Source organism: Tetrao urogallus (assembly GCF_951394365.1).
Source record: "Tetrao urogallus genome assembly, chromosome: 2".
Lineage (NCBI taxonomy): Eukaryota > Metazoa > Chordata > Aves > Galliformes > Phasianidae > Tetrao > Tetrao urogallus.
This window is the reverse complement of record NC_136814.1, coordinates 7,580,182-7,607,178: the sequence shown is the minus strand read 5'-3', so window position 1 is coordinate 7,607,178 and position 26,997 is coordinate 7,580,182. Positions and strand designations below refer to the sequence as shown.

The 26,997-nt window shown below is 44.9% G+C and overlaps 1 protein-coding gene across 1 annotated transcript; it reads left to right on the top strand.

Annotated features, from left to right (window-relative positions):
• Positions 1-3,814: 3,814 nt before the first annotated feature.
• On the top strand, positions 3,815-26,141 carry SLC1A4 (solute carrier family 1 member 4; the record flags this gene model as incomplete). The annotated part of the gene is made up of 8 exons (XM_079532874.1): positions 3,815-4,338; positions 11,127-11,169; positions 11,875-11,937; positions 17,418-17,584; positions 20,272-20,505; positions 21,631-21,825; positions 23,425-23,559; positions 25,907-26,141. 8 exons carry the CDS (start codon positions 3,815-3,817, stop codon positions 26,139-26,141), a joined length of 1,596 nt encoding a protein of 531 aa, XP_079389000.1.
• Positions 26,142-26,997: the final 856 nt, after the last annotated feature.

Below are 26,997 nucleotides of genomic sequence, written 5' to 3'. Positions count from 1 at the left end.
ATAGAGGGAGATACCTGCCTGCAGGGGGCAAGAAGGAAGCGGAGGTGGCACGATTAGTGTTCATTGCATGCAGCTGGCACACGGCTTTGTAGGAAACATGGCCCAAGGGTGGCCATGGGGTGCCAAGAAGGCATGCAGCAACCATGAGACTCAAGATGCTACAAACAACTCTTCATTTGCTTCCTCCTCTAGCAAAGAAAATTCTTCCAGGCTTTCTCTCAGCCTTCCTCAGGTACAGAGAAGTTTCTCTTCCGTAAAACTTTCTCCTCGGTTTCTTACGGGCTTCTCCACCCTCTAAAACCAGTGCCACAGGAGAATTCTTGTGATAACGATTTTTAATATATTGATGTTACTCTATGAGATGGAAGAAGTGTCCACCAGGCCTTTTATCATCATCACAGAACACGAAGCCCTAAGGGTCTAGCAATCACTTCTTCACTTTGTGCACTTTGCTCTCTCAAAAGGATCTGTTACCTGTGGTGCAGTATGTGCATGCTTTGTAGTAGCACATAATAACACCTAACATACGCAAGACAGATTAGACGCTGTATAGTAAATCCATGGAAATGCAGAGCAGAATCTGGCTTTAAGACCTTCATTTCTGGCTGAGATGAGCAGCACTGTGAAGTTCACAGTCAAATGTGACTTTTTGCAGACATCACAGCCCTTGCTCTTCAGAGGTCTTTTACAGGGGCCACCACGAAGCTCAGTTAACCCCAGATGTGGATGTCCCCAGAATCAAAGTACACCTGCGTTTTAGAGGACAGGACAGGAAAAAGGTAGGATGTCATTCGAGTGCCACCTTCCATCTGCTCTGAGGACAAAAAGCTTGAGTGTGTAAGGAGGGATGAACGTACAGAGGGAGAAAAAAATTTCTACAGTACTGACGTGAATTGTGAGGGGTTCGTGAGACAGAAAATATCAGAAATCTAGGTATCCTAAGCTAACCTTCTAGGTCTTGTCTGTACTCAGTGGAGTGCAGTAGATACCTCCCCGGGAACTGTATCTCATCCGCTTCTTTCAGAAGGGAGTGTTAACATTGGAAAAAGTAAGATTTGCCTGGTGTAGGAATTGAACTTCTAGGTTACATAAATCCCATCCTACGCATCCATTCCACTGATGTGCAGCAAGACTGTGGAGAACATTAATACTGGGAGTGGATGAGAAGGAGGAAAAAGGAACTGAAAATCTTTTGTCATGGAGTTTCTGTACCAACTTCCCTAAACAATGGGGAATTTATTTATTTATTTACTTATTTGTTTATTTATGCAGAGGGAAAAGGTTCAAAATAAGTCCTGTACCCTGCTTGCTTGGAATTCAAAAGTGGAGGAGAAGGAGTTGATTCTACTACAGCTGCTGGGTTTTTGTTTGTTCCTTCCACTGAGGCTGGAATTTGAAATAATCATCATCAAAAAATAATATCAGGCAGAAATTGACTAAAACACAGCAGGACTTCTTCATTTCTGGGCCAGTGTTGAAAACTAGGTTGGCTTTCCTCCCTCAAAGCAAAGGAAATGGGATTTTGTTTAGAATTAACTGCTTGTTTGCCTATTTGTTTTTGCCGACTTTTAACCCCTTTGACGTTTGCAGGAGGAAGGGCTCTGGCCTGGTTCAGGTGAAAGCTCTCTATGACAAAAAATATTCTCCTAGTCCCAGTAGGGGAAGTCAGAAATCGTAACTTAGAAGCACCAGGGAGGGTGGACACTGGAAACATGCAAACTCATTGACTGGAAAGCTACCGATGTCTACAAGTGCTGAAATGAAAACATGACACAACAGATCAGTCAGCACTTATTACTGAATAAATCAGCAGGCTTCAGTGTTAATCGCTGCAGCCATCCATGAACTCTCACAGAGCGTAGAAACACTGTTAGTTCTGCCTAGAACTTTTTTTGGTTTGTTTTTTTTTGGGGGGGGAGAGGGATGATGTTCACTCCTATGGTGGGAGCATCACATGCTATATTGTTTTCTGCCTGAAAGTCGACTTTCTGCCCAAAGTCTTGTCACCTGAAGAAATGTGAAGAGAAGAAGCATAATTGTTCAGATAGCTGTTAGAATAAGAAAATGAAGAGAAAAAAGGGAGAAGATATTGCGAATCTGAACTCTCATAATGTCATGAGCAGGAAGATTAACACATGCATCCCTAGGGTGAGCTGTTCTTCCCAAAAGGTTGGCTGTGACCAACCAGCCATAGCATAGGTTATAAAACATGCAGTAGGATCTAAGATTTTGAGGTGAGTATATGGTCATACATGTTGTCTGATGGCTCTCCCAGTACTGCTCTGAGCAGAGCCAACACCATAAGATCACAAAAGCCACCTCTAGGAGAGCAGGATCCTGCTATTGATTCACAACTTGGAAAAGGCCCTGTTTTAACTCTTGCACTTGTTTCATACAATGTGCTGCAACAGGTGGGTTTTCCCATTTCATATCTACTTCTTGCTTCCACTTCCCTGAATTTATCCTCCAGCTTTTCAGTTTGCACATGGGAACACTAATAAAAATGAGTACTATTAGAATAATCCACAAATATTAGTAATTAAAGTAAGTAATGAGTGATGATAATGAGTATTATGAAAGCCAATAGAATATTCTTTTTGCCTCAGCTGAAGGCAAAGAGGAGAACCATGTTGCTTTTTTTCATCGGGCATTACAACACAGCAGGGAGCAGGCACATGAGGACACTTTTCAATGGTCTTTTGGGTACAGTAAGTCACAGTGGGCTTTCAATGCAGTGAGGAAAATAAAAAAACGCTTTGGTGGGCACAGCTGCTTTGTGTGGTGCTACTGCAGTGACAGATCCCAACTACCGGATAAGGATCTTCAGGTCTATCCAGGAGGCTGAAAAGCAGAAAAGATGCTCATTAAATAGGGATTATGGCTCTGTCAGCCTGTTTAATTAGTCTGGTCTACTTGAAAAGCAGATGAACGGCCGGTTATTTTCACAGCATGTTTTCTGCTAGGCTGTGGTGAGGAAATTAACCGAAATGAGGTCTACGCTACAGGTAGACACAGAGGGACCAGTGTGAGTCCTGGGACACTGAGGGGACATGTGAGAGCTGTGGGGACATGTAGGGCCATGAGAGAGCTGGGTATGCTGAGACATGTGGGAGACATGGAGACACCGAGGGGGACATTGAGGGGGACACTGAGGGGGACACCAAGGGGACATGTGAGAGCTGTGGGGACATAAACAGGACATGTGAGAGCTGTGGGGACATAAACAGGGCATTTGAGAGCTAGGTACACTGAGAGGCACACCGAGGGGATGCTGAAGGGACACATAAGAGCCTCAAAGACACCAAGGGGGACACTGAGGGGGACATTGAGGAGATACGTGAGAGCTGTGGGGACACAGAGGGGCATGTGAGAGCGATGGAGAAACTGAGGGGACAAGGAGGGTGACACTGAGGGGACATGTGCGAGCTAGGTACTCTGAGGGGCAAAGCAAGGGAGCTGCTAAGGGGACATAGGAGAGCTGTACAGACACCAAGGGTGCGCTGAGGAAACTTGAGAGCCGTGCGAGCTCTGAGGGGCTTTTAAGGGAGCCTCGGGACGCGGAGGCGACATGCGCACATCGCTGGGGAGCGCAAAGGGGAGGCGCGGAACCGGGCGCGCCGAGGACAGCCGCCGCGGAAAAGCTGCGCTACCGCCCGCTGGGCCCCGGCGCGCTCTTCCCGCCCCCCGCCCCGCCGCCCCGCCCCCTGCCCGAGCGCCGCCCTCCGAGGCCGGTCTGGCCGCGCGCGGGCAGGTGGGGCCCGGCAGTAGGGGGCGGGCGGCTAGCGGGACGCACGCGGGAAGCGAGCCGGGCGGCATGGAGACGGCGGACGGCATGGAGAAAGGGGACGGCGGGGAGAAGGCGGGCAACGGCCACGCGGAGGGCGCGGCGGCGAGCGGCGGAGGGCGGCTGCGGGGCTGCCGGGGCTTCCTGCGGCGCAACGCGCTGGTGCTGCTCACCGTGTCGGGGGTGGTGGCCGGCGTGGTGCTGGGGGCCGCGGTGCGCGGCGCGGCGCTGGGCCCGGCGCAGGTGGCCTACCTGGCCTTCCCCGGGGAGCTGCTGCTGCGCATGCTGCGCATGGTCATCCTGCCGCTGGTGGTCTGCAGCCTGGTGTCCGGGGCCGCCAGCCTGGACGCGCGATCGCTCGGCCGTCTGGGCGGCATCGCCATCGCTTACTTCCTCGGCACCACGCTGCTGGCCTCCGGCCTCGCCGTCGCGCTCGGTTTCATCATCCGACCCGGAGCCGGCGCCTCCGCCCTCAACGCGCCCGGTCTGGGGCTGCAGGGCAACGTGCCGGCCACCAGCAAGAAGACGGTGGACTCCTTCCTCGACCTCGTCAGGTAGGGCCGCCCCGCCGCCTCCCGCCCTGGGAGGATGATGACAGAGCCGGCGGTGTTGCACGCTGCCGCGGGGGATCCCCCCTCCTTCCTGCTCCTCCCTCGCCGCTTGCCGGCCGCAGCGCTGTGTTAAGAGATGTGAACGGGAGTGTAAGGCTGCGTCTGCCCTGTGTGCCTGCAGATGCAGGGTTGCGCTCAGCAGGGCGCCGAGCTAAGTCAGGGGTTTTTACTTTGAAGCTTTGCTCTTTCGATTGAGACTGGTGCATCTGGGTAAACTGGCAGTAAAAAAGGCTGTATTCAGAAATCCGAGTTTATGCCCTTCTCACCCCATAGAGAAATAAGATCCACGGACCCACCAGTCGCCCGTTGGCAAGGCTGTATTTCATATCCATAACCTACCTCTCTTGCAGTTGAGCCTGACAATTCTTGACAGACCACACTAAAGACTGTGAGTAGGTGGCCTGGCTGCAAAGGTGACATGGAGCAGATAAGCAGTGTAGGCAGGTGAAGAAAAATGGCAAAAGGAGGAGTTAGAATGATGGTGACAGCTGGGAAGAAGGTGACTGTTGTGGTGGCTTTCCCCAGTGCGTCCTAATGCAGCTGATGTAGCTGGTGGCTTGTTTGCATGTTGCCATCCTGCACAGAGTAGGGTGAGAAATGGGACAGACCCTCTGAGTGTTGTGAACTTGCTTCTTGCTCTGGTCTGTAAATGCAGATGGAGAGTTGAGAAGTGTCCTGCTGGTGGTAGGGTTGAGCTCCGAAGGAACGCTCAGAGTAACGAGACTTGGGTAAAGTGTTCAGGTTGTTGAGTGATTTCCTTTGGAAAGCACAGGGCTGGGGGCCCTTCCTCAGTATATGCACGGTAGTGACCTTTGAATTCAGCCTTCTCTTGGAGCTTTATGGACAGAGAGCCATCACTGTGCCATCAGCTCTAAAAGCTCCTGTCTTAACAAAGGCAAACAAATCCCTGATGAACCTAGGGACGGAATGAGCTGTGTGTCTTCTGGAAATAATACCTACCTCTCCCATTAAATTCCTTCTTTCTTTTCTTTTTTTCTTTTCTTTTTAACCTAATTATTCTTGAAAAATGTGGGTATTTTGATTTGAGTGCTGATCTTGGTTCTTGCAGCCTTGACTTCAGTTAACAGGGCCTCAGCTCTACAGGGCAGAAACGTTGCCTTCAGCGTGTGTCAATCTTGCAGCATCTCGCTCTTTGCTTTTCTGTTTTACTTTTGTTCCTCAATTTTTCTATCGGATACAAGGAAACTGTTTTCAGTTGTGTCAGAGGCTCCCTGTGTCCGTTGAGCCTTCAGTGTTTAGTTCCTTTCAGAAAAAAGATGGAAAGAAGGTACAAGTGGGCAATCTGAGTCCCACAGCCGCACTGAAAACACACTAAACTGGACTAAGTCACAGCTGTGAGTCAGATAGTTACCTTGGCTTCTGCGGAGGTGACACAGGTTGTCCTTTCCCAGGATGCCAATCCTTTCTGCTTTTGGGAAGTTTATTAATGAATGACCAAAGCCATTGCTTTCCACTGTCACAACAATGTCTGGAGGACGTTTGGATACATAGCTGCTGCTGAGGTGTTGGGGAGGGCACAACAGCAGTCACCAGCTAACATATTGTGCTTTATCAGAGTGCTATGGAACGAGCAAGAGCAAATATTTTTGCAAGAATCTGTATTGATTTGTCCACGCTTCTGATGGGCACTTGTCAAGACTGCGTGTTTAAATAGGGTCAGAGTTTTGCTTTGGCTTTGATCTTTGTTTGCTGATTCAATGAAATCAAACAGTTTTGCAGGAACTTCTGATTCTGTTGAAATTTCTAACAGCAGATGAGCCTGGCATTTCATCTTAGTGAGATCAGTGTTTTGATGAAACTTTATACAAAAGACTTCAGTAGAAAGTCTCGCTCATCAAAAAGGAACGTTTCAACAGACTATTTTACAATATTTTTAGTGGAAGGAAAGGCTTCAGACGGTGCCGTTCTTTGCCTTATTTTGGGATGAAAATGTGTTTTGAAACCATGGGATTGGCTTTGGGTTGGGAATTCTGTTTTTGTTTTTAATCTCACAGTAACGTGGTGAGTGGGATGGGCGTAGCATCGTTTGCTTTTTATAGGAAAGGTACGCAGAGGTCCAAGATGTGTGCCTCCTGCAGTAGTGTCAGGGTTTCTTGGGATGACAGATGAGTCTGCAGCATTTACGTTTTATTGCTCCTTTTATTGCTCCTTCCTGCCCTTTCTGTCTCCCTGCCAGAGGTTACGAGCTGGGCTGCCAAAAGGAGTACCCACAGCACTGTGAGCAAGCCCATGGATTACCTCCTAGCGCCGTCAGAGCCGGAGGGAGGCACACAGGAGCTTGAGCACAAGGAAAAGCAGTGGCTGCATTCTGCTGGCTGGGCTACAGAGCTGAGGGCCAGGATGGACCACAGGGAAGGTGGGCTCTTGTTCAGACACCAGTCACCCCAGTAGCACTTGCTGCTTCAAATCCTGGTTTTCCAGTGACTCACCCAAAGCAGCATCCATGAAGGCGGTCTCAGAGTATGCTCTGAAGTCCTGCTCTGGAAACAGCAAAACTGTACTGTTAGGAAAGGAGGGGGAGATGTCAGCATCGTAGTGATAACTAGAATTAAGAAGTGGCTGGGAGCAGCTGCAGTTACGCAGAGACACACTAACCACAGTACTGAGGCTGGATGGCTGAAACTCGGGGGTGCTCGCAGAAAAAGGAGAAATAGTGAATGTTACTGCCTGCCTTTGCTTCTGTCACTTTCTGAGCCTGGATCCTCACTCAAAGTGTAGGGATTGCTGACTCAGTTCTGCATGTAGTAAGCATTTGGCTTTTTTGTTTGCGTGCCTACGCTGTGTATTTTTCTAATATTATTTGTAGAAAGTTGATCTCTACTCCTTTCTTTTGTTCTTTGGTAGTTGCCTTTACTACTGACTTGACCCAGTCATGCATTATCTCCCAGACAAAATAGTTACAGACTGGACCCTTAGGGCAGGAAAGTATTAAATAACTGCTATAAGTGAGTAACATTCTCAAGTTCCTTTGAGTTAAAGCAGTGGCGCACGCCCAAAAATAATGTACAAGCATAGTACGTCCACAGTGATATGAGAAAAACAGATGAGAAAAAGAAGATTGTGTAGTAGTGAATGAAAATCCTGAGAAAGAGGGAAAAAGAAAGCCTCTTAGTAGAGCAGTCCAAGCTGTGATGTGTTCTGGCAGGTTTTCAGATGGCAGTAAAGTTGCTGTCTGTGGACTCTTACCATTGAAAAGACTTCATTGAAAAACAGGAGATAAAGCAGCACAGAATATTTTCCTAATGTTCACCTCATTTAGTCCAGACTTCCTCAGAAAAATGTTTTCCAACAGAAGACTTTTGGCCTTAAAAGTGGAACCTTTGTGTAAGAAGCAATAGAAGAGGAATGCATGTTATTTTAGGGTTTTGTTCTGCTCGCCTGGATTTCCCTTCATGGTTTTGCTGCCAGAGCGAAGCTGTTTGCAGAGCTCTAGCAAAAGAAACATTTAGAAACAGTGATTAACAATAATCCCTTATACATGCAACAAAGGAGTTCCTTTGCCAGCTTTATTCCACAAGGTAAGGGAGAGAGGAATTTGATTATAGCATCAAAATTGATAAGGATGGAAGCTACAGCCTCCAAAGTGAAGCTGCACTTGCACGTTTGGGAGATATTGTGCTTTGTTACAGAAGGGTAACCCCATTTCCCCTGTGTAAGAGCTCTGGCATGGCAAAATATATCCATCTTTAGCATTTATATATGCTGTTCTTTGCTGTAGTCAAACAGAAAATATGCAAATCCTGAAACTTCTGCAGCTGGTACCATTGCAGTATGTGGTTCCTATTTTAAGTGGATTTGAGGTGGTGCTTTCCTGTCCTGGGCAGTGTGCAGGTACATGGAGATCTCATCGCACAGCCCAGCTGCTGCTCCAGACCCAGGACACAGCTGTTATGTATGACAGCTGTCTGGTGGGCTGTCTCTCTATTTGGTTGTAGCTCAGAGGACGGTGCACAGTCTCCCTCTATCATGTACTTCAGCTTCAGGCTACAAAAACTGTTCTTGTCTGATGCATAGAGCAGTGGGGCAGCCGAGGTGCACACTGCCATGATGTCAAACCTTGCTACATTGCATCATTCTGCTGCACTCTTTGCATCACAGCCCTGGGCTGCCTGATCCCAAGCTCCATGCAGGGCTCCTTATCACACAGACTCAGGTTTCTGTGTAGGCGTGCTCTTGCAATAGCACAAGTCTGCTTTGGAGAGCTGACCATGTTCTTTAGCATGGGGCACGGCGGTGGCAGGGCTGCGAGAAACAAGCAGCAGTAGTCAGTAATCCTGTGATAGAACCATGCTGATTTCTTTAAACTCCACATCCAAGGCGAGAAAGCTGAAGGTTTGATCTGTGCAAGAACACTGACTGGCAGACACCCTTTATTTAGTTGTTAGTTTGTTTAGTTATTTAGTGCATTTAGTTTGCACACCCAGTTACACACCCTTTCTACTTGCTGGTTCACCTGGCCAGGAGGATGTTTGCACTTCCCTGTGCGACTCCTCAGCTCACCTGGGGTTGCTGACTGTAGGGACAGAGGTCTGGTTTTCTGCGGGGCTGTGAGCTTTGCTTGGCTGCACATGCTGGGTGAAGCCTGTGAGCACAGATGAGCCCAGGCAGGTCAGCAGCCAGCTTTTGGCTTTCCCCGAAGCCCGCGGCATCCTGGCCCCTGTTTTTAGGTACTGGGGTGGTGTTCTTGAACAAACCTGTCTTGGGCAATGAAGCTGAAAACCTGTGGTCTGACTCACCTGTAATTAAGGCTTAATTTAATTTGCACGCAAACTGATCTTAGTGAGTGATGAGCATAGTCTGTGCAGGACTTGTGCCTCTGTGATAAGTTGTTTATTTGTTAATTGCTTTTTATGACCTGGAGCACCTTCTTTGTTAAACTTCAGGGTTTGAAACAAAGAGGAGAGAACTTGTTTCTTTACATGTCATTGTAAATCGGTAGTCAGGCGTGCTTAGAAGCTGGGCTGGACAGAACACACGATGCAAGGGATCCTCCTGGGCTGCTGAACCAAAATCCAAATGTACAACTTAGTCAAATGTCAGAAATGCTTATTTCAGTTCTCAGAAACAAGTGCAGTGAGCAGTGCTCCAGAGATGAAGCAGAGTGACAGCGATACGCTCATGTTTGTGTAGCATTGTGTGCTGCTCAGCATTGGAAGCAAGAACCTGCCCCTTGCCTTCATGTAGCAGGGTTGCTGGCATCGCTCAGTATGTGCCATAAGTATATGCTTGTTGTTCAGTCAGTGTTTAATTACTGGGGCCCTTGCCTGACATACTGTGTAAATTATGGGCTTTTTGGTTCCTCAGCCACTGGAGAACCATATTGTTTAGGCTTTGGGTTGCTTCTTGCGGTTTGGTTTTGTCAGGATGGAAATGCTGATTTTAAAAAAGCAATTTGATTTCTGCTCGTTTTTCCGTCTCGTATTTTTTTTTTTTTTGGTCATCTTTGCTCCTTCAAAACCCAGACTGTTCTCAAAGAGAAGTAACCACCCTGATCTTGAAAAGCTGAGAGGAAGCATTCTGATTTATTTCTTTCTTTTTTCCCAACAACATATTTTCCTTTCCCTTTTTCTTTCTTGGGGGGATTAGCAGGACAGAGATTGAAGGGAACTCGAGCTTTCTTGAAGGCTGTTTTTATGCAGTGCATGGAACAAAGGATGAGAAGAAGCTTCCCCCAATTCTTTTTGCCACAGGTGATAGGCTGTAGGTAAGCTCTTCTGTTTTCTTATCAGGAGAATTCACGTGCATCCTTATTGCAGTGGGCTGGCAGTGTTCTCAGTTCCTAGCCCCAGAATTCCTGTCCTTGCCACCTGGGGTCTCGTTTTCTGCCCAGAGGTGAGCTGCTTCCCTTCTCATTTTGCTTTCTGACACAGCAAAACAAGATGCTGTTTGGCCAGGGGAGCACATGCTCTTTACCCACTGAAGGGGGAGAAAGGAAGCGGAGCAGTAAAAAGAACTGGTGAACTATAAAATACAAGAAGCCAGCAACTTTTTCCTTACATACCCCAGTTAATAATTTTTTTTTCTGTCCACGTTGCACCCAGTGTAAACGTTTGGCAGGTTGCACACTGCCCTCTCTGACCTGATGCTCCATTTGTGTTTGTATGAAGGCACTGCTGAGTTCAGATGTTCCAGCTTTCCATCCAAGCTGCAACTGCTTCCATCCATGCCATTTAACTGCTTCAGTGCTTGCTGACAGCTCTGGCCCCCAGCATTGTTCTGCTTTGGCTTGGTGTTCAGGGAAGCCAATCTTGTTGTGTTGAGGGCTTAAGCTCTTAGTTGAGTTGTGCTGATTGGATTGTCCTTCGTGGTCATGCTGTGGGCAGATGATAATCATGCGAGTAACATTAAAAATCTGCCTGACCCTGAAGGCTATTAGCTGTTGCTGCAGCTGGTATGGCTAAGCCAGGTTGGGTAGCCACTGGTTGGTGTGTTTATACAGCATGGTGTCTGATTGCCTCTGGTTTCCAACCTAAATGGGGGTGTGGAGGCAAGTAGGGACTTCTTGTATGAGCAAGAGGAGATGTTGAGATCTCACACTGCTGCAGAAGTGGCAAGACATCTGCTCCATGCTGCCAGACTGTCTCCTGCAGTCCATACCTCACTAATGCCAGCGCACTTCTTTTTGCAGAAGGAGTTTTCTGAGAGTAAAACGCCTCGAATTCCTTTTAGAAACTGCAAAAATATTTCATTTTCTTGTTTGTGTTTTACAGAAACCTGTTTCCTGCAAATCTTGTTGCTGCTGCTTTCCGAACGGTAAGAAGTGTGGGTGAATTTTGGATGCAGGCAGACCAAGTGACTTTTGCTATTAAAAAAGCAAACAAAACAAACACTTAAAGATGGTGTAGAAAATATCAAAAGTCATACTACTTCTGGTGGGTGGGACTGTTAGAAGCACCTGACGTAGTAACACAGGAATTCCACAGCAAGTGGCATGATTTGGAACAGTACTCCTCAAAAAAAAGAACATATTCATGGCCACTGTTTTGTTGCTCCACCAGAAATGTTCTGTAGGCTGCTCCACTTAGAGCACTGCTTGGGACAATGATGGCAACTCTCTGCTTTGTGCCCAGTCGCTTACGCTGTGCCATGACTAGCTGGCAGAGCCATACATGGCTGTGTTTTTAATGTCTCTCTTGCCATTTCTAGTAGTGAAATAGTGCAAACACCACTTGCCTTCCACAGGCCGTGCAACAGCATGAGGCATGAGCAAGAACAGAGTAAAGGAAAGAGGAATCCCTTGTCTACTGCCCAAACCTGGGAGATCAGTGATCACAGGGCACTTCTCTGTCCCCACGTGGTCAAGGAGTATCACTCTCTTTTCTTATGCAAGGCAGGCTCATTTTTTCCACAGTATGATTTCCAGCAGAAGTTCTGATAGTAACCTCCTTTTTGTGAAATGCTAAGGGATGCAGTCATATTAATAATCTGAGGTGTTGTTTTTTTTTCTTTTTCTTGCAGTATGCAACAGATTATAAGATAGTGCTCAGGAACACTACCTCTGGAAATGTCACGTTGGAAAAGGTAAGGTCACTTCTTAGTGGCATTTAGCTGTAACACTTTACTACACAGTCTTAGAAAATACTTCAGTTGTCTGGAACTGAGGCACACACACAAGTCAGGTGAGTTACCTACAGTCAAACAGGAAAGCAGTGATGGATAAGAGAGTTGGGCTCAGCTGAGCTGGTGCTCAATACCTGATTTTTTAGGCCATGCGTTCTCAGCCTCAGCCTCACTTGATCTCAGTATTGATTAGTCCCTCTGCCTAGGATTTTCTAATTTTCTATAGCCTTGAAATTAAGTAGCAATTAAGCTGACTGAATGTGTCCTTTAGACCTCACCCTCCCTTAACAATTTGCAGAAAATGATCTTTTTTTTTTCATCTTTAAAGGAAAGGTAAGTTGAGAGTTTTCTCTTGGTGCAGAAACTTTGTGTGTGTGATTTTTAATTAGTAACAAGTGGTCTGGAAGGATACAAGTTTTAGACAGAACATCAGAAGTAGGCTGCTATTGCAGTGTGGTGAAAATTAATCCTAATGGACAGGATTGTGTTCTGTGTGCAGCTCGTAGGACTTGCAGCGGTGCTCTGTGGTCTGTTAGTGGAATCTCTCCTACAGAACGGGCCATGAAACGTCTTTGTTACTGACCAGAACCAATATATTATAGATCCAGTAATAATAACATTCACCTTACAGACAGAATGCTACAAAACTGACCCAGCATACCTGCAATGTTTCACCTCACTCCAAACAGGCTTATGTGGGGTTTTGGGGAGACAGAACTGTGATGGGAAATGGCTTTTAAGGCTATTTTGTATCTCTCAGATTCAGTCTGACTGTCTGAGACACCAGATATACTGCTTAATTTTTATTATGATTTATAAATCTCTAGGGCGTGTCTTCTCAGTGTTTGTGTTTGCCATGAGGGGTTCAGATGGGGCTTGCCCTCTGGTTCCACCAGTCTATGAAAAAGGCAATTTGGGCACATCCAGAGGGACTGTGGAGCCAATCCCTTGGTGCAGGAGGCGCTGGCCTCGTTACCTTCTCTCCACACAGTGTGTGAGCAGGCAGTGCAGAGCACTGTGTTTCCCAGCTCTGCTCTCAGCTCATGGGCTGAACTTCTCCCAGTTCTACGGCCAGGGTGGTAGGTGGCTTTGATGGCACAACAAGAGCTGCGCAGGGGAAAATCAGTCCTTGCTTAGAAGCCTGCTATCGCATGGTGAGCGGTCTCACTGGGGGAAAAAGGCAGCTGCATCTGCCCAGGCTCTGCCCATGCCTGTAAGATCACATTGGCCCAGATCTGCACGCACTCCCTCTGCCATGGATGTGTGGGAATGAGTGCAGAGCAGCCATGTGACCCCAGAAGCACACTTTCTCTTCTCGTGCTATTAAACCCTCAGGCAGTACATGCCCATGCAGCCTTGTGCTGCTAAAACCAATTTTGACATGAAAGGCTGTAACAACATGCACTTAGGCAAAGTGTGGTTGCTTACATCATGGAGTTATTGTTGATTTAAGCAGGAGTAAAGGAAAGGTGAATAAGACTCCCATTCTTCTTCATGCCAACTGAAGATTAGGCAGAACTTGTGGTCTTGCCAACCGAGCACAGATCGGGGCCAGCCATATCCATTGGGCACAGGCTCATCTGTTGAGCACTTGTTAAATGCTTTGGGAAGATGTGATTTTTCCTCAAGAAATAAGAATGTATTTTTTGGCAATTTAAAATGTGTGAGAATTTTTTTTTTCGGTTTTCGTTTCATATTTTTATTTACCTGACTAGTTTGATGCAATACCACAAACAATATTGTGACTTTGCCACAGGTGCTTGCTTTTGCCCATGCTTATGATGTAAATGTTATTTCCCCTATTACTTTTCCAAAACTTTTTTCAGTTTGTGGTGTGGAACCGGATCTGAACTTTAATTCTAGAAGATGCCTTCCTGTCTCCAGGGAAGAGTGGACTGAAGAAAAAAAAGAAGCATCATCTGAGTTCTGTTAGCTTCAGTACTGCTCTGACTGTATTATTTATGGATAGATGAGAAGTTTGGAAGGGAAGAGTATGGTTTTGGGATAATGGGTAGTTTAACTAGCCATAAAATCTGTGATACAGAGAAACAAGATGGTATTCCTATCTAATATTTTCTTTCATCAGTGGAGTATTGGATCAAATAGAAGAAGTATTTACTCTTTTCCATACCAATGATGAATAACAAAGCTTTTTATTGATTTTTTTTTTTTTTTTTTTTTTTTTTTTTTTTTTTTTTTCCCCTACTAATAGGCACTGCCTTCTGTTGCTGATGATATGAGTAGAGGGGCACGTAGATTCTGCTAAGCCACATTCTTTTTTGTTGTTTCACATGCTCCCTCATGTTTACCTAGCTTTTATGGCTACATCCTCTCTCCAGGAGGCCATGAGAGACACCGAGTTCCTCCTGTGGCAGTAGTAAAAATACACAAACAGCTGGTTGCTCTTCTTCCTCACATCACATGGCTGCATTATCTTTTCAGCCACCTACTCCTGAGTTAGCTCAATGTCAGCAGTTGTTTCCTGAATATGCATTTTTTTTTTAAAGAGCTAAAAAACAATAGGATCTTCAGAGGGATTCAAGGACCAGAAGAGGTCTGTGAATCTTTCTACCAGGACACATAATTTCGAGCAAACAATGATGTGCTCTATAGTTTGCCCAGCAACAAAGCTCTCATTAAAGCTGTTTTTGTTTGATGTCCACGATGCTGCTTGGTTTGGCAGCTCCTTTGGGGTGATGGACTCTTCTGTTAGAGTACAAAAAGGCTGTTCAGCATCTGCCAGTTTTTGAAGCTGGGATTGAGAGGATCTTCCGCTCAGGATTTACTGCTGGATTTCTTCCATGTTCTGGTGCAGGGAGGTGAAATTCCCTGAAGATGGTAGATTGCTCCTGAAAATTCCAGGGAACAACTTCTACCTAAATTTGCAGAGATGGTAGGTGATGGGGAATGCTGTGTGTTTGAAAGAAATTGGCTCAAGAAGAAGAAAATGAGAGCACGACCTGAAGGTAGCTTGGACACAATGACAGTGAATAAAGTGAACCAGCTAAGAAGTTTTTGGTGGCTGTGCACAGAGTCCTTTCTCTTGTCACCAAGAACATCTTGGTCCCCAGATGGCAAGAAAAAATTGGCTTCAAGGGCTCGTAAGTGTGAGTGCCTGGAGAAGAGCAGCAGCAAAGATGGCAGTGCTGGGTGGGTGTCAGACATCTCTGAGGACAAGAGAGGACTAAACTGCGTCCTTGTTTTAGAGAGTGATGAGGTGAGGGAGTTTGAGATAGATTGCCCAGTTTATGCACAGTAGGCCACTGTGAATGGTAAGATGAAAGGTGAGAAACCACGTGTCCTGGCTGTATCTAACTGGAGGTTCTACTGTTCCTCGCCCTCCTCTAGCTTCCCAAGGCAAAATCTGGCAAGCCTTTGGCTCTAAAGAAAGCGGAGTGACTGATGCTTGTGGGAACTGAATGAGCCAGAAGACCTCTGAACTTCTCTAATGAGGGAAATGGTGTTCCAAACTGGACGTAAGGAGCTCTAGCTCAGTCCTGCTCCGTGTCCCTACATGCCCTACACAGCTGGTGGGAAGCTGCCTGATCCTCTTGCAGATTGAGTTGCTGTTTAGCCTTGTTCCTGGGACCAGAGCTTTGAGAAGTCCAAATGGTAGTGGGTTGCTAGGCTCCAGGCTCATGCTGCTGCATTTAATGAGCAGAGAAGAGCAGTACTCCAGCAGAAGGAGTTTAAAGGGCAGAGATGCTTTGCAAAACATTGGTATAAGTAATGTCATGAAATTCTCCGCTCTGGTAACATCCAGGTCAGGATGCCTGGCACTTTCAGCAGCTTGAAACATTGTGTTTGTGTTCCATAGCAGGGTTGGATACTGATAATTATTTATTTTTTTTTAAAACTTCTCAATGAGAACCAAAACAAAACAGTTGGACCCATTATGGTGACACTGTATTCCTGGCAGGGGTTTTCATATTAGCCTTATATCAAGTGAACCTGATATAGAACAATTAAGGTTAAAAAAGACCACTAAGATCATCATATCTGACCCATCATGCCCACTCAGCAGCAATTTAACCTTCACGCTGGTATGTTTTTGTGTGTAATTTATGTTTTATTCCCTCCTGTGCAGTTCCTTGTTTCCACCTGTCACTTAGAGACAGTCGAGTTCATCAGTATATTTCCAGTGAAAGAGTGATCTCAGGCACATTACTTTTATTGTGATCTATAGCAGATGAGGATCTTGAGTTATTTGCTCAGTATTCATTTTAAACTTTTAGCTGAGAATGTGCTCTTCTTTCCTAGTGTTGAATTAGTGTCTGTTCTAACCAAAGCACCGAAGCTTGTCCATAAGCCTGATCTGCTTTAGGAGCCCATCCAAATAAAACAAAAAATTGACAGGTGGAGTTTGTACCCCCAAGTTGGGGAATGAGAGTGTTTATCAAAGCAATTATATTTTTATGAAGCCAAGAGAGTGCTCACTCAGTTCACAAGATGCTGTTTTGCCAAACGAGTCCCTGTCCTTCTTGAGAAACAAGCTGTGAGGAGCAGCAGAGCAGAATTGAGTAAGCTAAATTTTGTGCATAGGTGGATTTCCTCTTTTTTTATTCCTTTGCTTGTACTGTACAGCTGAGTGATTTTAGAGAAGGAGAGCAGTATCTCTTCTGTGTGTCTCCATGGCTGATAGGGATGGATGAATGAGCAGCTTTCCACAGTTTCCTACCTTTCTCTGCCTTTTTTTCTCCTTCTCAGTTCTTTATGTTGACTGTTTTCTCATGGTTTTCACCTTGGTATGAATATTGCACTAAAGCAATGGAGCCAGCAGTTTTTGAGGAGATTCCTCTCAGATGTGTCAGGAAAATCATAGGGTATTTGGAACCAGACCACTGAAAGCAGCTCTCAGGTACAATTTGATGCTCTATGCAGTAGAATATCATAGTGCCTACAACAGTTGACACCTGGAATAAGCAGAGCTAGGAAGTCAGCACAGCCAGCATCTGCCATCTGCACCCACAGTATCTCACAGACCCAACATCAAAGGGAAAGTGAAGGAAGTTTCAATCTTTTAACCATTGTTCCACATTTACCCTCTGTGTGTGATTGGTATCCGTGTTGTTTCACATCTGCAGTGGAGCTTGTCCTGAGCAAACTGTGAGGTTTCCATTCAGCTTGCTGAGAGCACATGCATTGTATTAGAGTGTAAGGGGAGGTTGTGGCAGGCCCTTTCCCTCTTCAGTGAATCCATGCCAGCTGGAACCAAGGAAGTTTGTACTAGGGCTAAATCCAGATCTTGTTTGGTTCCCTTCAACTGTGTAATGCATTTCCATTCTGCAGTGCAGAACTGTCTTGGGTAAAATGCTGTCCTTCCCAAAATAGGTTCTGCCTGTTGATTTTGGGTCAGCTAATAGAAACAAAACAAAGTGGCTCTTTCGATGGGGTTTGTGCCAGTCTCACACCTACCAAGCCTTCTTATTTTGCCTCTACAGATCCCTGTTGGTACTGAGATTGAAGGGATGAATATCCTGGGGCTGGTGCTCTTTGCTCTGGTTTTAGGAGTGGCACTGAAAAAGCTTGGCCGGGAAGGAGAAGATCTCATTCGCTTCTTTAATTCGTTCAACGAGGCAACTATGGTCTTGGTTACCTGGATTATGTGGTAAGCGTGGGACTGCATGTACATGTGCAATAGAATATTATGCTTAATTCAGGAATCTCACAGTTTATCCATCTCTCCAGCTTTTTAGTATCAGATCCCTCGCTAGCACAAAAGCAAAGGTTATGCTGTTACTCTGCAGGGTATTTTCTAATTGTTTCTGACCTGTGATTAGATAATCATGCCTAGTTAGGGTATCAGACAGCTGCTAAAAATCCTGTCCTGAAGTCCATTTTCATTAATTAGAGTAAAGAAGACATTTTGTTTCAAAACAACATAAGCCTGTGGCTAGCTGCCATTGTGTGCCTAATGGTGTGGGGTTTCAGTGAATAAATGAGGTGTGAGCAAGGGAGGAATGTAGCCATGTGAAAGCTAGGGATATGTGTGATTGGAGTGCATCTGCAGATGTGGTGCCAAACTGTACTTGCAGGTTCATGCCTTAATTTTTCTGTTGGTCAGATGGTTTCTTGTACTGACCTGAAATGTACCCAGTGAGATTGGACGATAGCCCCACGCACTGTTAAATGGTTTGAGAAAAACTCTGCCAAATGCAACAGTACAGAAAGTGTACACAAAGTGTCCACTTGGATGGCAGAGTGACTGTTCAGTCGCAATGGATGAACAGTTGATGAATAAATGAATTATAAAGTATTTATCACTCTCTTCTTAAAGCTATCTTAGAAAAGCTATGAAGTTATCTTAGCAAAAGTGCATTTTCTCCATCCTTCAATTTTGATTCCAGTAATTTTCCTCCAAGAAAGAAGCAGAAATGTTTTGAGGGGAAAAAAAAAAACCAAACTGGATTTTGCACAGGCAGATCTGTGTTATTTGCTATCCTAAAAGTCTGAAAAATGTGAAGTCTAAAAGTAGCTTATGTCTCTTACTCTTAAATGTAATTCCTTGGACACCGAATGCTGATAAGAGGCAGTTCTTGTATTCAGCTGATTACAGTGCTAATGCTTCAAGCCAATCAGTTGGTATGTAATCCTTTACTTTGTGGATTATTGGGGCCACAGCTGCCTCTCAACACCACCATAGCCCTTACTACTTCCTTAAGTTCCTGTGCCTTCCTGATATTGATCCAAAATATGTCAAGCTGCATGTACTTCCCAAAGGATACTTTGGAATTGGTAAAATCGTACCACCAAGAGGGGAGGCTGTCTGTGCTCTTCTGTAGTCCCATTCAACAGCCTTTGTGTCCTTAGCAGCACTTTGGTCTTAACTTCCATCTCTTCTTCTCCAGCCTCCCTCTGCAAAGGGAAGGATCTAGCCACAGGTTAAGTTCAGTGTTCATGTTTGCAGAGCTTGTACAGGACAGGGGCTCAGACAGACCTGGCAGATCTGGCAGAGGCTGAGAGGTGAAGTTTGACAAGTCCTTCCAGAGATTCAGCCAGTGGAGGCCAGAGCAAGGATGCTCACACTGAACTGGGACACAGTGAGGTACAGAACAGAGGAGTTACAGACCTGCTGAGGTAGAGGCAGGCTAGGAGTAAGTGGTTGATCTTGGCAGCCTGAAGGTTTGCATGTTTCCAAGCCTTTAAGTGCTTAATTAAATCTTTCGTTTGTTCTGATTCCACAGATCAGTCTTGCTGAACATAGGAGTTGTGTTATAGGGGTGAGTGGGATAAAAGCATTCATTCCTGAGGTGTGCAAGCAAATCTATTGCAGCTGTGCCTCTAGGACAGGGTGTTGGAGATCTAGCTGACGTTTTAGTGTTTCTTAGTCTTAGATGCAGGAATAGGTAGAGGTGCTCGGACATAAACTTTCCAAGTATGGCTTTGAAGGAAATGAGGTTGGAGTGATTTCCATGGTTTGCTTAGTAGCTGTTGTGCTGCATATGAAAGGGCAATTCCAAGCCAGAGGTGTGGCTGTGACAAATGCAGCCCTTCCCCCTGGAGCAGTTCCAACCGTTTCTGACAAAGGAAATGTCAAACAAATGCTGACGTCCTGAGACATTTCTAGATAGGAGAGGTGGAAAAATGCATACGTGGCCGTTGACTTGAGGGAGGCACTGGAAGTCTGGTCATTGGACTTAAATTACTTGCTTTCTTTGTCAAGCGCATCAGCAGCCTTTAGCTGAGCTTTGCAGTATGGCTCTCTAGTGTAGGGATAGCCTTTTTTTTCCTGCACAGACTGTGTTGGCACCCATTCTGCCCACCATTTTAATGACCTAACGGCCATTAAAATGCCCACCATTTTAATGACCTGACTTCATACTTCTGCTGGTGGTCACAGACTGCATAATATGCAACTCTTCCACTCCTTTCTTTGCTCCTGTCACGTGCTTCTTTTTCGTTCCTAACATCTGCCTTCTCTTCAATAGCAACCTCGATTTTGGGGATTTGCCTGCCTTCTTCCCCAGTGCACTAAAAGGCCACCTGAGTATCATGTTCCAGTAGTTTCAGCCAGCGCTTCTACTTCTTGCCTGGATTCCTTTCTTCATTGCTCTAGATATCTGTTTGAGCATCTGGGAGATTTTTCTTTTTTTCAATTTGACTGTTTGCCTTCCACCAAGCAAACATGTAAAGGAGGCCTTCCAAACTTGTATAATCTGAATGTGTGGTAAGTAAGGTGCTGACCCTCAGTAGGAGTGGCATGTTCTTTAGAAGAGCATTATCTCTAGAAGAGAGAACATGTTTTTCAACTTTTTCTTCTTTACACTTCATGACAGCCCGTATTTGTTTATGCAGGTATGTACCTATTGGTATTATGTTCCTTGTCGGGAGCAAGATTGTGGAAATGGAAGATATTGTGCTTCTGGTGACCAGTCTGGGAAAATACATCTTTGCCTCTATTCTGGGCCACGTCATCCACGGAGGGATCATTCTGCCACTCATTTATTTTGCATCCACACGTCAAAATCCGTATCGTTTTCTCTTAGGACTTATCACACCATTTGCCACTGCTTTTGCCACTTGCTCCAGGTGGGTGTTTCTTTGGGGAATATATGTGTCTGGGAATATACATTGTAATTGTCACTATAAACTGCTTATATCTTAATGACAGAATGTGTTTAGTTTTAGGTGAAAATATTTCTAAAATTGCAAAACGAGGCGACTGAGCATAGAGTCTCACTGCTCTCAGCAGCCCGCTAGGCAGGAAATGCTTATCATTAGGTGTTGAAAACAATTCCTCAAGGTACTGATAATGTGTAGCATGATGCTAAGTTGGAAATCTGGGGAGGAAGAGGTGAAAGCATTTGTCTTAAGATCTTGCCAGCTTTCAGTTTTAAGTAAAGCAAGGGGTCGGCAGTGAGGGAGTTTGTCCTGAGAAGTTTAGTTATCCAAGTTCAGCAGAATCTGGAACAACTTGAGCCTGATTTTGTATGAGCACAGCAGGTTTATTAGCTAGCGTAAAGTGACTTAGCATTTTTTTATTTCAAAGCTCTGGCCTTATCAGCTTTTATTTGCTGTAAAGAAAGATTGCCAAATTATCAAACATGTCATTTAACCTTTTCCCAAGAGGCTAAATCTGGACCAAAGATCACGAATGTATAAATGAATATATAAAAACATTCTGAGTCATTTCCAAAAGAAGCAGACACACAACTATCACAGGAGCTGAGTTATATGTGAAGTAGGAGAGGGTTTGTGAAGGAAGCCATACAATTATATAATGCAAGAAATAAATCCAGCAGTGATTGTTTCACTTGCCTGTCCATTTGAGAAGGTGGTAGTACAACATCAAGAAATTACTGTTGCAACAGCTGTATTTATATTTACATGTATTGCTGTGTTTTTTTGTGTTTTGAGACCTTATCATTCCACATCTGTGTTATGCTACGTACTATTAGGTCATGAGTTTTTTGCATCTTGGAGGTTAGAGTCCTTACCAGCTATTTCTGTTTAGAAGGAGATTGTTGAATACTGCTATTCAAGACCAACAGGGAGGGACATAGCTATCATGAGTGAGGGGCTGCAAAGTGACATTGCCATCTTGACATGCTGTTGTGCAGCATGTGAGAAGCACGACAGTCATGAGGCAGCAGACCTGCTACTCAGCACCCCTGGTGCTTTGTGTTTGACTTCTTCCTTGCTCTGTTTTCCTAGCTCAGCCACTCTCCCGTCGATGATGAAGTGTATTGAGGAAAACAATGGAGTCGACAACAGGATCAGCAGGTTTATCCTTCCTATTGGTGCAACTGTGAACATGGATGGAGCTGCTATTTTTCAGTGCATGGCAGCCGTGTTTATTGCTCAGCTGAACAACGTCGACCTCAACGCTGGGCAAATCTTTACCATTCTGTAAGTTGCTTGTTATTGTAACCACATCCTTCTGGCCCCCAGATGCATTAAAGCCTGTGGTCTCCCTGTTAATAGCTAGCATTTATAGTTTGCATTCCATGTCTCTGACTTAAAGCTTGCAAACTGCTGTGAGGCATAATGATAGGGTGATTAAAGGATGGAGTCTTTCAAGCTTTATAAGATTGACCAGAATCTCTGTTTAATAAAAGGTGGAACCTGGGAGGAGTAACGAAATTATGAAACAGACTTTGAACTGTTTAATGCTGCTCCTCACATTGAATTCCTCTCCTTACTTAAGGATCTCCTCCCACTCCACTTGCCATTAAGCTGGGTAATTGTGGCATGCTGCACTACCAAGAATGCTACCCTCCGGATGTCCTAGAAAATCCTCCTGCCAGCTCCCCAGTTCCTTTTGTTTCAGTTTCATACTCGAGACTCTGCTCCTGCATACCTCTCTGCCCTTACTACCACTTCATCACTGGTTTCCCAGGTCAGACCCATGACCATCCCCCTTCTGATCATTATGCTTTTCCCCACTGTACTGTACGCTGCCTTAGTCCTGCTTCTTTCTCTAGGACTCTCCTCTCTATGCCTGGAACATCCTTGCAGGTCCAGTGAATGTGCCATTCTCTTTCATTCCCTGCCCAAAATCCAATAAGTGAGGATCTTAGAAGGAGTTTTAGCCCTTCACTGTGCCAAGAAGTCAGGGACTCTATCCACCATATACCTTCTTACATTTCCTACCTTCCCCACCCAGGTTTTATTTCCTTCTTTACTGCATTTCTCAGTATATTGTTTGTCTATTTAAGGCAGGGCTGGAATATTATTTTCTTTGCAGATGGCCAAATTAGCTTTTCATGTACTCATAGCGAGTCAAGTGTTGACACAAGCCCTAGAATTATCCAGTGATAGCTCGAGGGAAAAACAGTTGCAGACATCTTCACCCAAAAAGCTGTGTGATTCATGTCTGTTGCACGTGCACTGCTTAAGGATCTGTTTGAATGCAGGTGAGACACAAAGAAGGGACAGTGCTATTAGTATGCCTCTATGGACAGCATACTTGGACTTTTGAGGCTAGATCTTAAAGCACATCAGTCCTGCTTAGCACACAGGTTTTCTGCTTTGGGCAGAGCTTCAGCACAGTCCTAGCTTGGCAGTGGGGTTGTGCTTCTTCCTGTTGTGAAGCTAGTCTGGCATGCTTTATCCTCTGTGCATGGCACAGTTTACCTTTATACATTTGGGGAGTGAAGAAAACATGTATTCAGCATCTTTGAACCAATGTATGACTTGGAAATGGATGTGATATTAACATAGTGAGAAATGATTTGGGTTTTTTGTTTTGTTTTTTTTCCTGTTCTGAAATGTTATTAAAGACAGAGCTGTTACCTTGGTAGCTGCCGTGGAGCTGCTGAGCAACTGTACTCTATATCCATTACTGTGCCTCAGCTGGCAGGAAAGGATTTGCCTGGGAAGCAAATGATCTGTGTGTCCCTTGCTGTGGAGTTTGTTTACAGTTCCTAAAGTAGGGAAATGTGTGACGTAAATGTGGAAGAGGAGTGCTGCAGGGCTCCTACTAACCAGAAACAAATTGATTTGCAGCGTCACAGCAACTGCATCCAGTGTGGGTGCAGCTGGGGTTCCAGCTGGAGGAGTCCTCACCATCGCTATTATCTTGGAGGCCATTGGACTTCCCACCAACGATCTCTCCTTGATATTAGCAGTGGACTGGATTGTGTAAGTACTTCAGACTACATGCATGTGCTGTTACATGATATGTTCAGCTGGAAACACGGTTCAGGATAGTCCAAGTGTAGTATAAAATAAAACCCTACTAGGTGTGGCTCTCTGTAGGATGGGAAGCTCATGACAGGTGATGGAGAATGATGAATATGGTGGTTCCTACTCAATTGAGCAGTTGGTGTGCTAAAAACCCTGTTCAGTATTTTTTACTGAGACATTCGGTCATTACTGACTTCAATTTCAAGTTTCAATTCCCTCCAGAGGATTAAGTTTGTTCAAAATATTGCTGGAAATTAGTTGGATATGAAGAAGGAAAGGAGAAAAGGAAAACAGCCTGAATAGTGATGGAAAACAGATGTGTGAAGCAACCTTCATCAGAAGCAGTTGCCAACTGTTGTTTGAACTATAACAACAAGAGACCAGTCACAGCACCAGCACAAGTGTCAGAGCAGGGCAGGTACACAGAGGGCTTGCAGCATTCATCACAGCTGTGCTTGGTGTCCTGGCTGGAAGATGTTTCTGGGAATCGCGAGATCGGTACACAGTCTTACCACCTTTCCTTTCCATCTTCTGGGAAAGGCCTAGGAAGTTAGACCTTTGCTTGGTTCCTTCTCCCTTTCCCAAGAACCATTTTCCTCCTTGAAACATGAGAGATTATCTCCTTGCCTGGCTCTGTTTGGAAGAGCCTATTTCATCACTCATTTTAGCTATGTCCTCATTAAAGCCTAAATTTACCTTCTGTACCACCTAAATCAGATTAAGCAAGGCCTAGATAATTTGCTTTAAGAGCTGGGGACCTAGCCATTAGTACATGATGAGAGTAAATGCAACATGCAGATGATTTCTTATTGCTTATATGAGCTCTGAGGAAAAGGGGCTCCCAGTTCTTCTCAAACAAGCCTATCTGTCTGTAGTCTCCAGAAATACTAGGAAATTGAAAGTTTGTAGAATACTGGAAAAAAAATCAAAGTGGAAAGGCTCCTCTGAGCACTCAACATGCCTGCGCTTTAAATACTGGTGAATTATGCTCAGTGTGAAAATTTAAAAGCACACACTGCTTTTAGACCATCTGGTTGGGTAGTGGGCTGCAAGTGCTGGTCAGTAACAGTCAGACAATCTGAATCCCCCTTGAGATTTTTTTTTTCACTTAGCAGTTTTTGGGGACACTTCCTGATTTAGACATACATAATCTTTGCCTCTCTCTGTAAGGATGGACTACTCTCACAGAGGACGTGGAAATTAGGATGTGTGAGGGCAGTCTTGAGTTTCCAAGGCTGGGTTAGAGGGCAGCTCTGTTACCTCCTTCCCTTCCCACACCAACACACATCTATGATGCTCATTGCATAATTCTTTCTTGCTGTCACCACTTGGGTATCAGCCACCTCAGGAGAGACAGGCAAAGCAGTGGCCGTCCATTCGTGTTCCATCTTCCTAAGGGATTACAGTGATAGTTGTGCTTTCCATAAGCTGTATGTATTCAGAACTGTGTGGTTGCATGAGTGAAGTTTGCAGCTTGTTTCTGTCTGGATTGCCCTTAGCCTGTGTCATGCTGGCTGCCTTCTTTTAAAAGTATGTAGTATCCCTCTGTGGTCAACAGTGTTGTTCTAGTTCAGGTATTCAGTCCTGTGGTAACAAAAATGGGGAAGAGAGACAGAAGAGTCCTTTATCTTGTTTTAAAGCCAGACATTTAATTACCAAAGAGGATCACAGTTACAAATTAAGCACATGCTGCAGAATGACTAGCAGAAATCTCAAGAGGCACGTGAAGAAATTGTTCTTTGAGTTATAACCCTCCTCTATTCAACTCTGAAGCACACTAGTATTGCACTGTAGAACTAAAGATAGGAACAGATGCTCGTAGTGAGAAACCCAGGTCATTCTCTGCTTTTGGAAGGACACCTTAAATAGTTAAGATACTAGATTTTCTATAGTTAAAAAAAAAAAAAAAAAAAAAGTTGAGTGCTATGAATTGTCTTCTGGATAAGCCTAAAGGAAGTTCCAGCTCTGAACTTGCATTTGAGGCGTGCTGGCCTGGAGAGGGGGAAGAAAGCGAGCTGGGAAAAGAAGGATGTCTGAGAAAAAGTAATAACATTACAGCAACCTGCTGAGAAACCGGATCCAGCTGATTGCAAGAGTTGGGAGGCTTGAACCAGTTCCAGTGCACAATCTTAGTTCTGAAATGGGAATAATATTTTTGTAGAAAATGCCTGTGGGTAACAACATCTTCCTTCTCTAGGTCCAGCAGTACTGGTGGATCTGCAGGGAAGAATTTGGCCCCACTTACTGTGTTGTAACACTCTTAAACTAAAAGGCCACTTTGTTTGTTTTTAACCTTAACCAGGGACCGAACTACCACAGTTGTGAATGTGGAAGGGGATGCCCTAGGAGCAGGTATCCTCAATTACCTGAATGAAAAAGAAAAGAGAGGAAAAGAGCAGGAGCTAAAAGAAGTCAACGTGGAAGCAGTTGCTAACAGCAAGTCTGAAGAGGAAACGTCGCCTTTGGTAACCCACAAAAAACAAGTCTCCAACACAACCAGTACATCAGACCCTGAATCCAAGGAATCAGTACTGTGAACTAGAAGCTGTTGGTCAAACACGTCTTAGAGGTGGACCAGGGACTTGTTAATGCACCTAGACGTTTGCAGTGCTAGCAAGGGCTGGGCAGCTCTTGAAAATTTTCAGTTCCAGTCTGTTTTGAAATTTGCTGGCTTGGGGAAGGGAGGGAGGTGGGCTGGGAAGAAACGGGGTGGTGAGAAAGAACACACACTTTGTAATAGTATTTTGATAATTCATCTGTATACCTGTATATATGTGTTGCACGTACACAAGTATACATGTATACATGTAGGTGAAAGCAATGCCAATTGAAATGTCTGGTTTTACAAGAGATCTCTTAGTGAAGGCTTACGTGGGTTGGATATGGGGAAGCAGCCAACCCAATGAGTGCTTATGGTAGGGAGAAATTAGTAAGCTTATTGTGCTGCTGTTTGAATGGAGATACAGTTCAGAAACTCCACAGTGGGTGAGAATGTTTCTTAAGTTTAGTTTCTGTCCTGGAAACTCTTACTGACAATTACACAATATGGAGCAACATTTTTCTCCCACTCCCCTTCCTCTCCTGTTCTCTGATCACTTAAAAACATCAAATATAACCTAGGAAGTAGGGTGTTGCTTTTTTTTTTTTAGTGTCATACGTGAACGAGGAGGTCCAAATCTTATTCCATTCCCCTGCTACATTGCAGTTTTCTTACCTTTTGGTGAGTAATTCCCAAACTCTGGGACCAGACAAAGGAGATATTTGTGCAGATCAAGGGCTGGCTATCTCCTCCCCTCTTAGCAAGCTGTTGAGAAGAAAAAAAATCCAGAGGAAACACGAATTTTGTTAAAGTGATCCCTCTGGGGCTAAAAAAAAATGTGGAGTCTGTTCCAG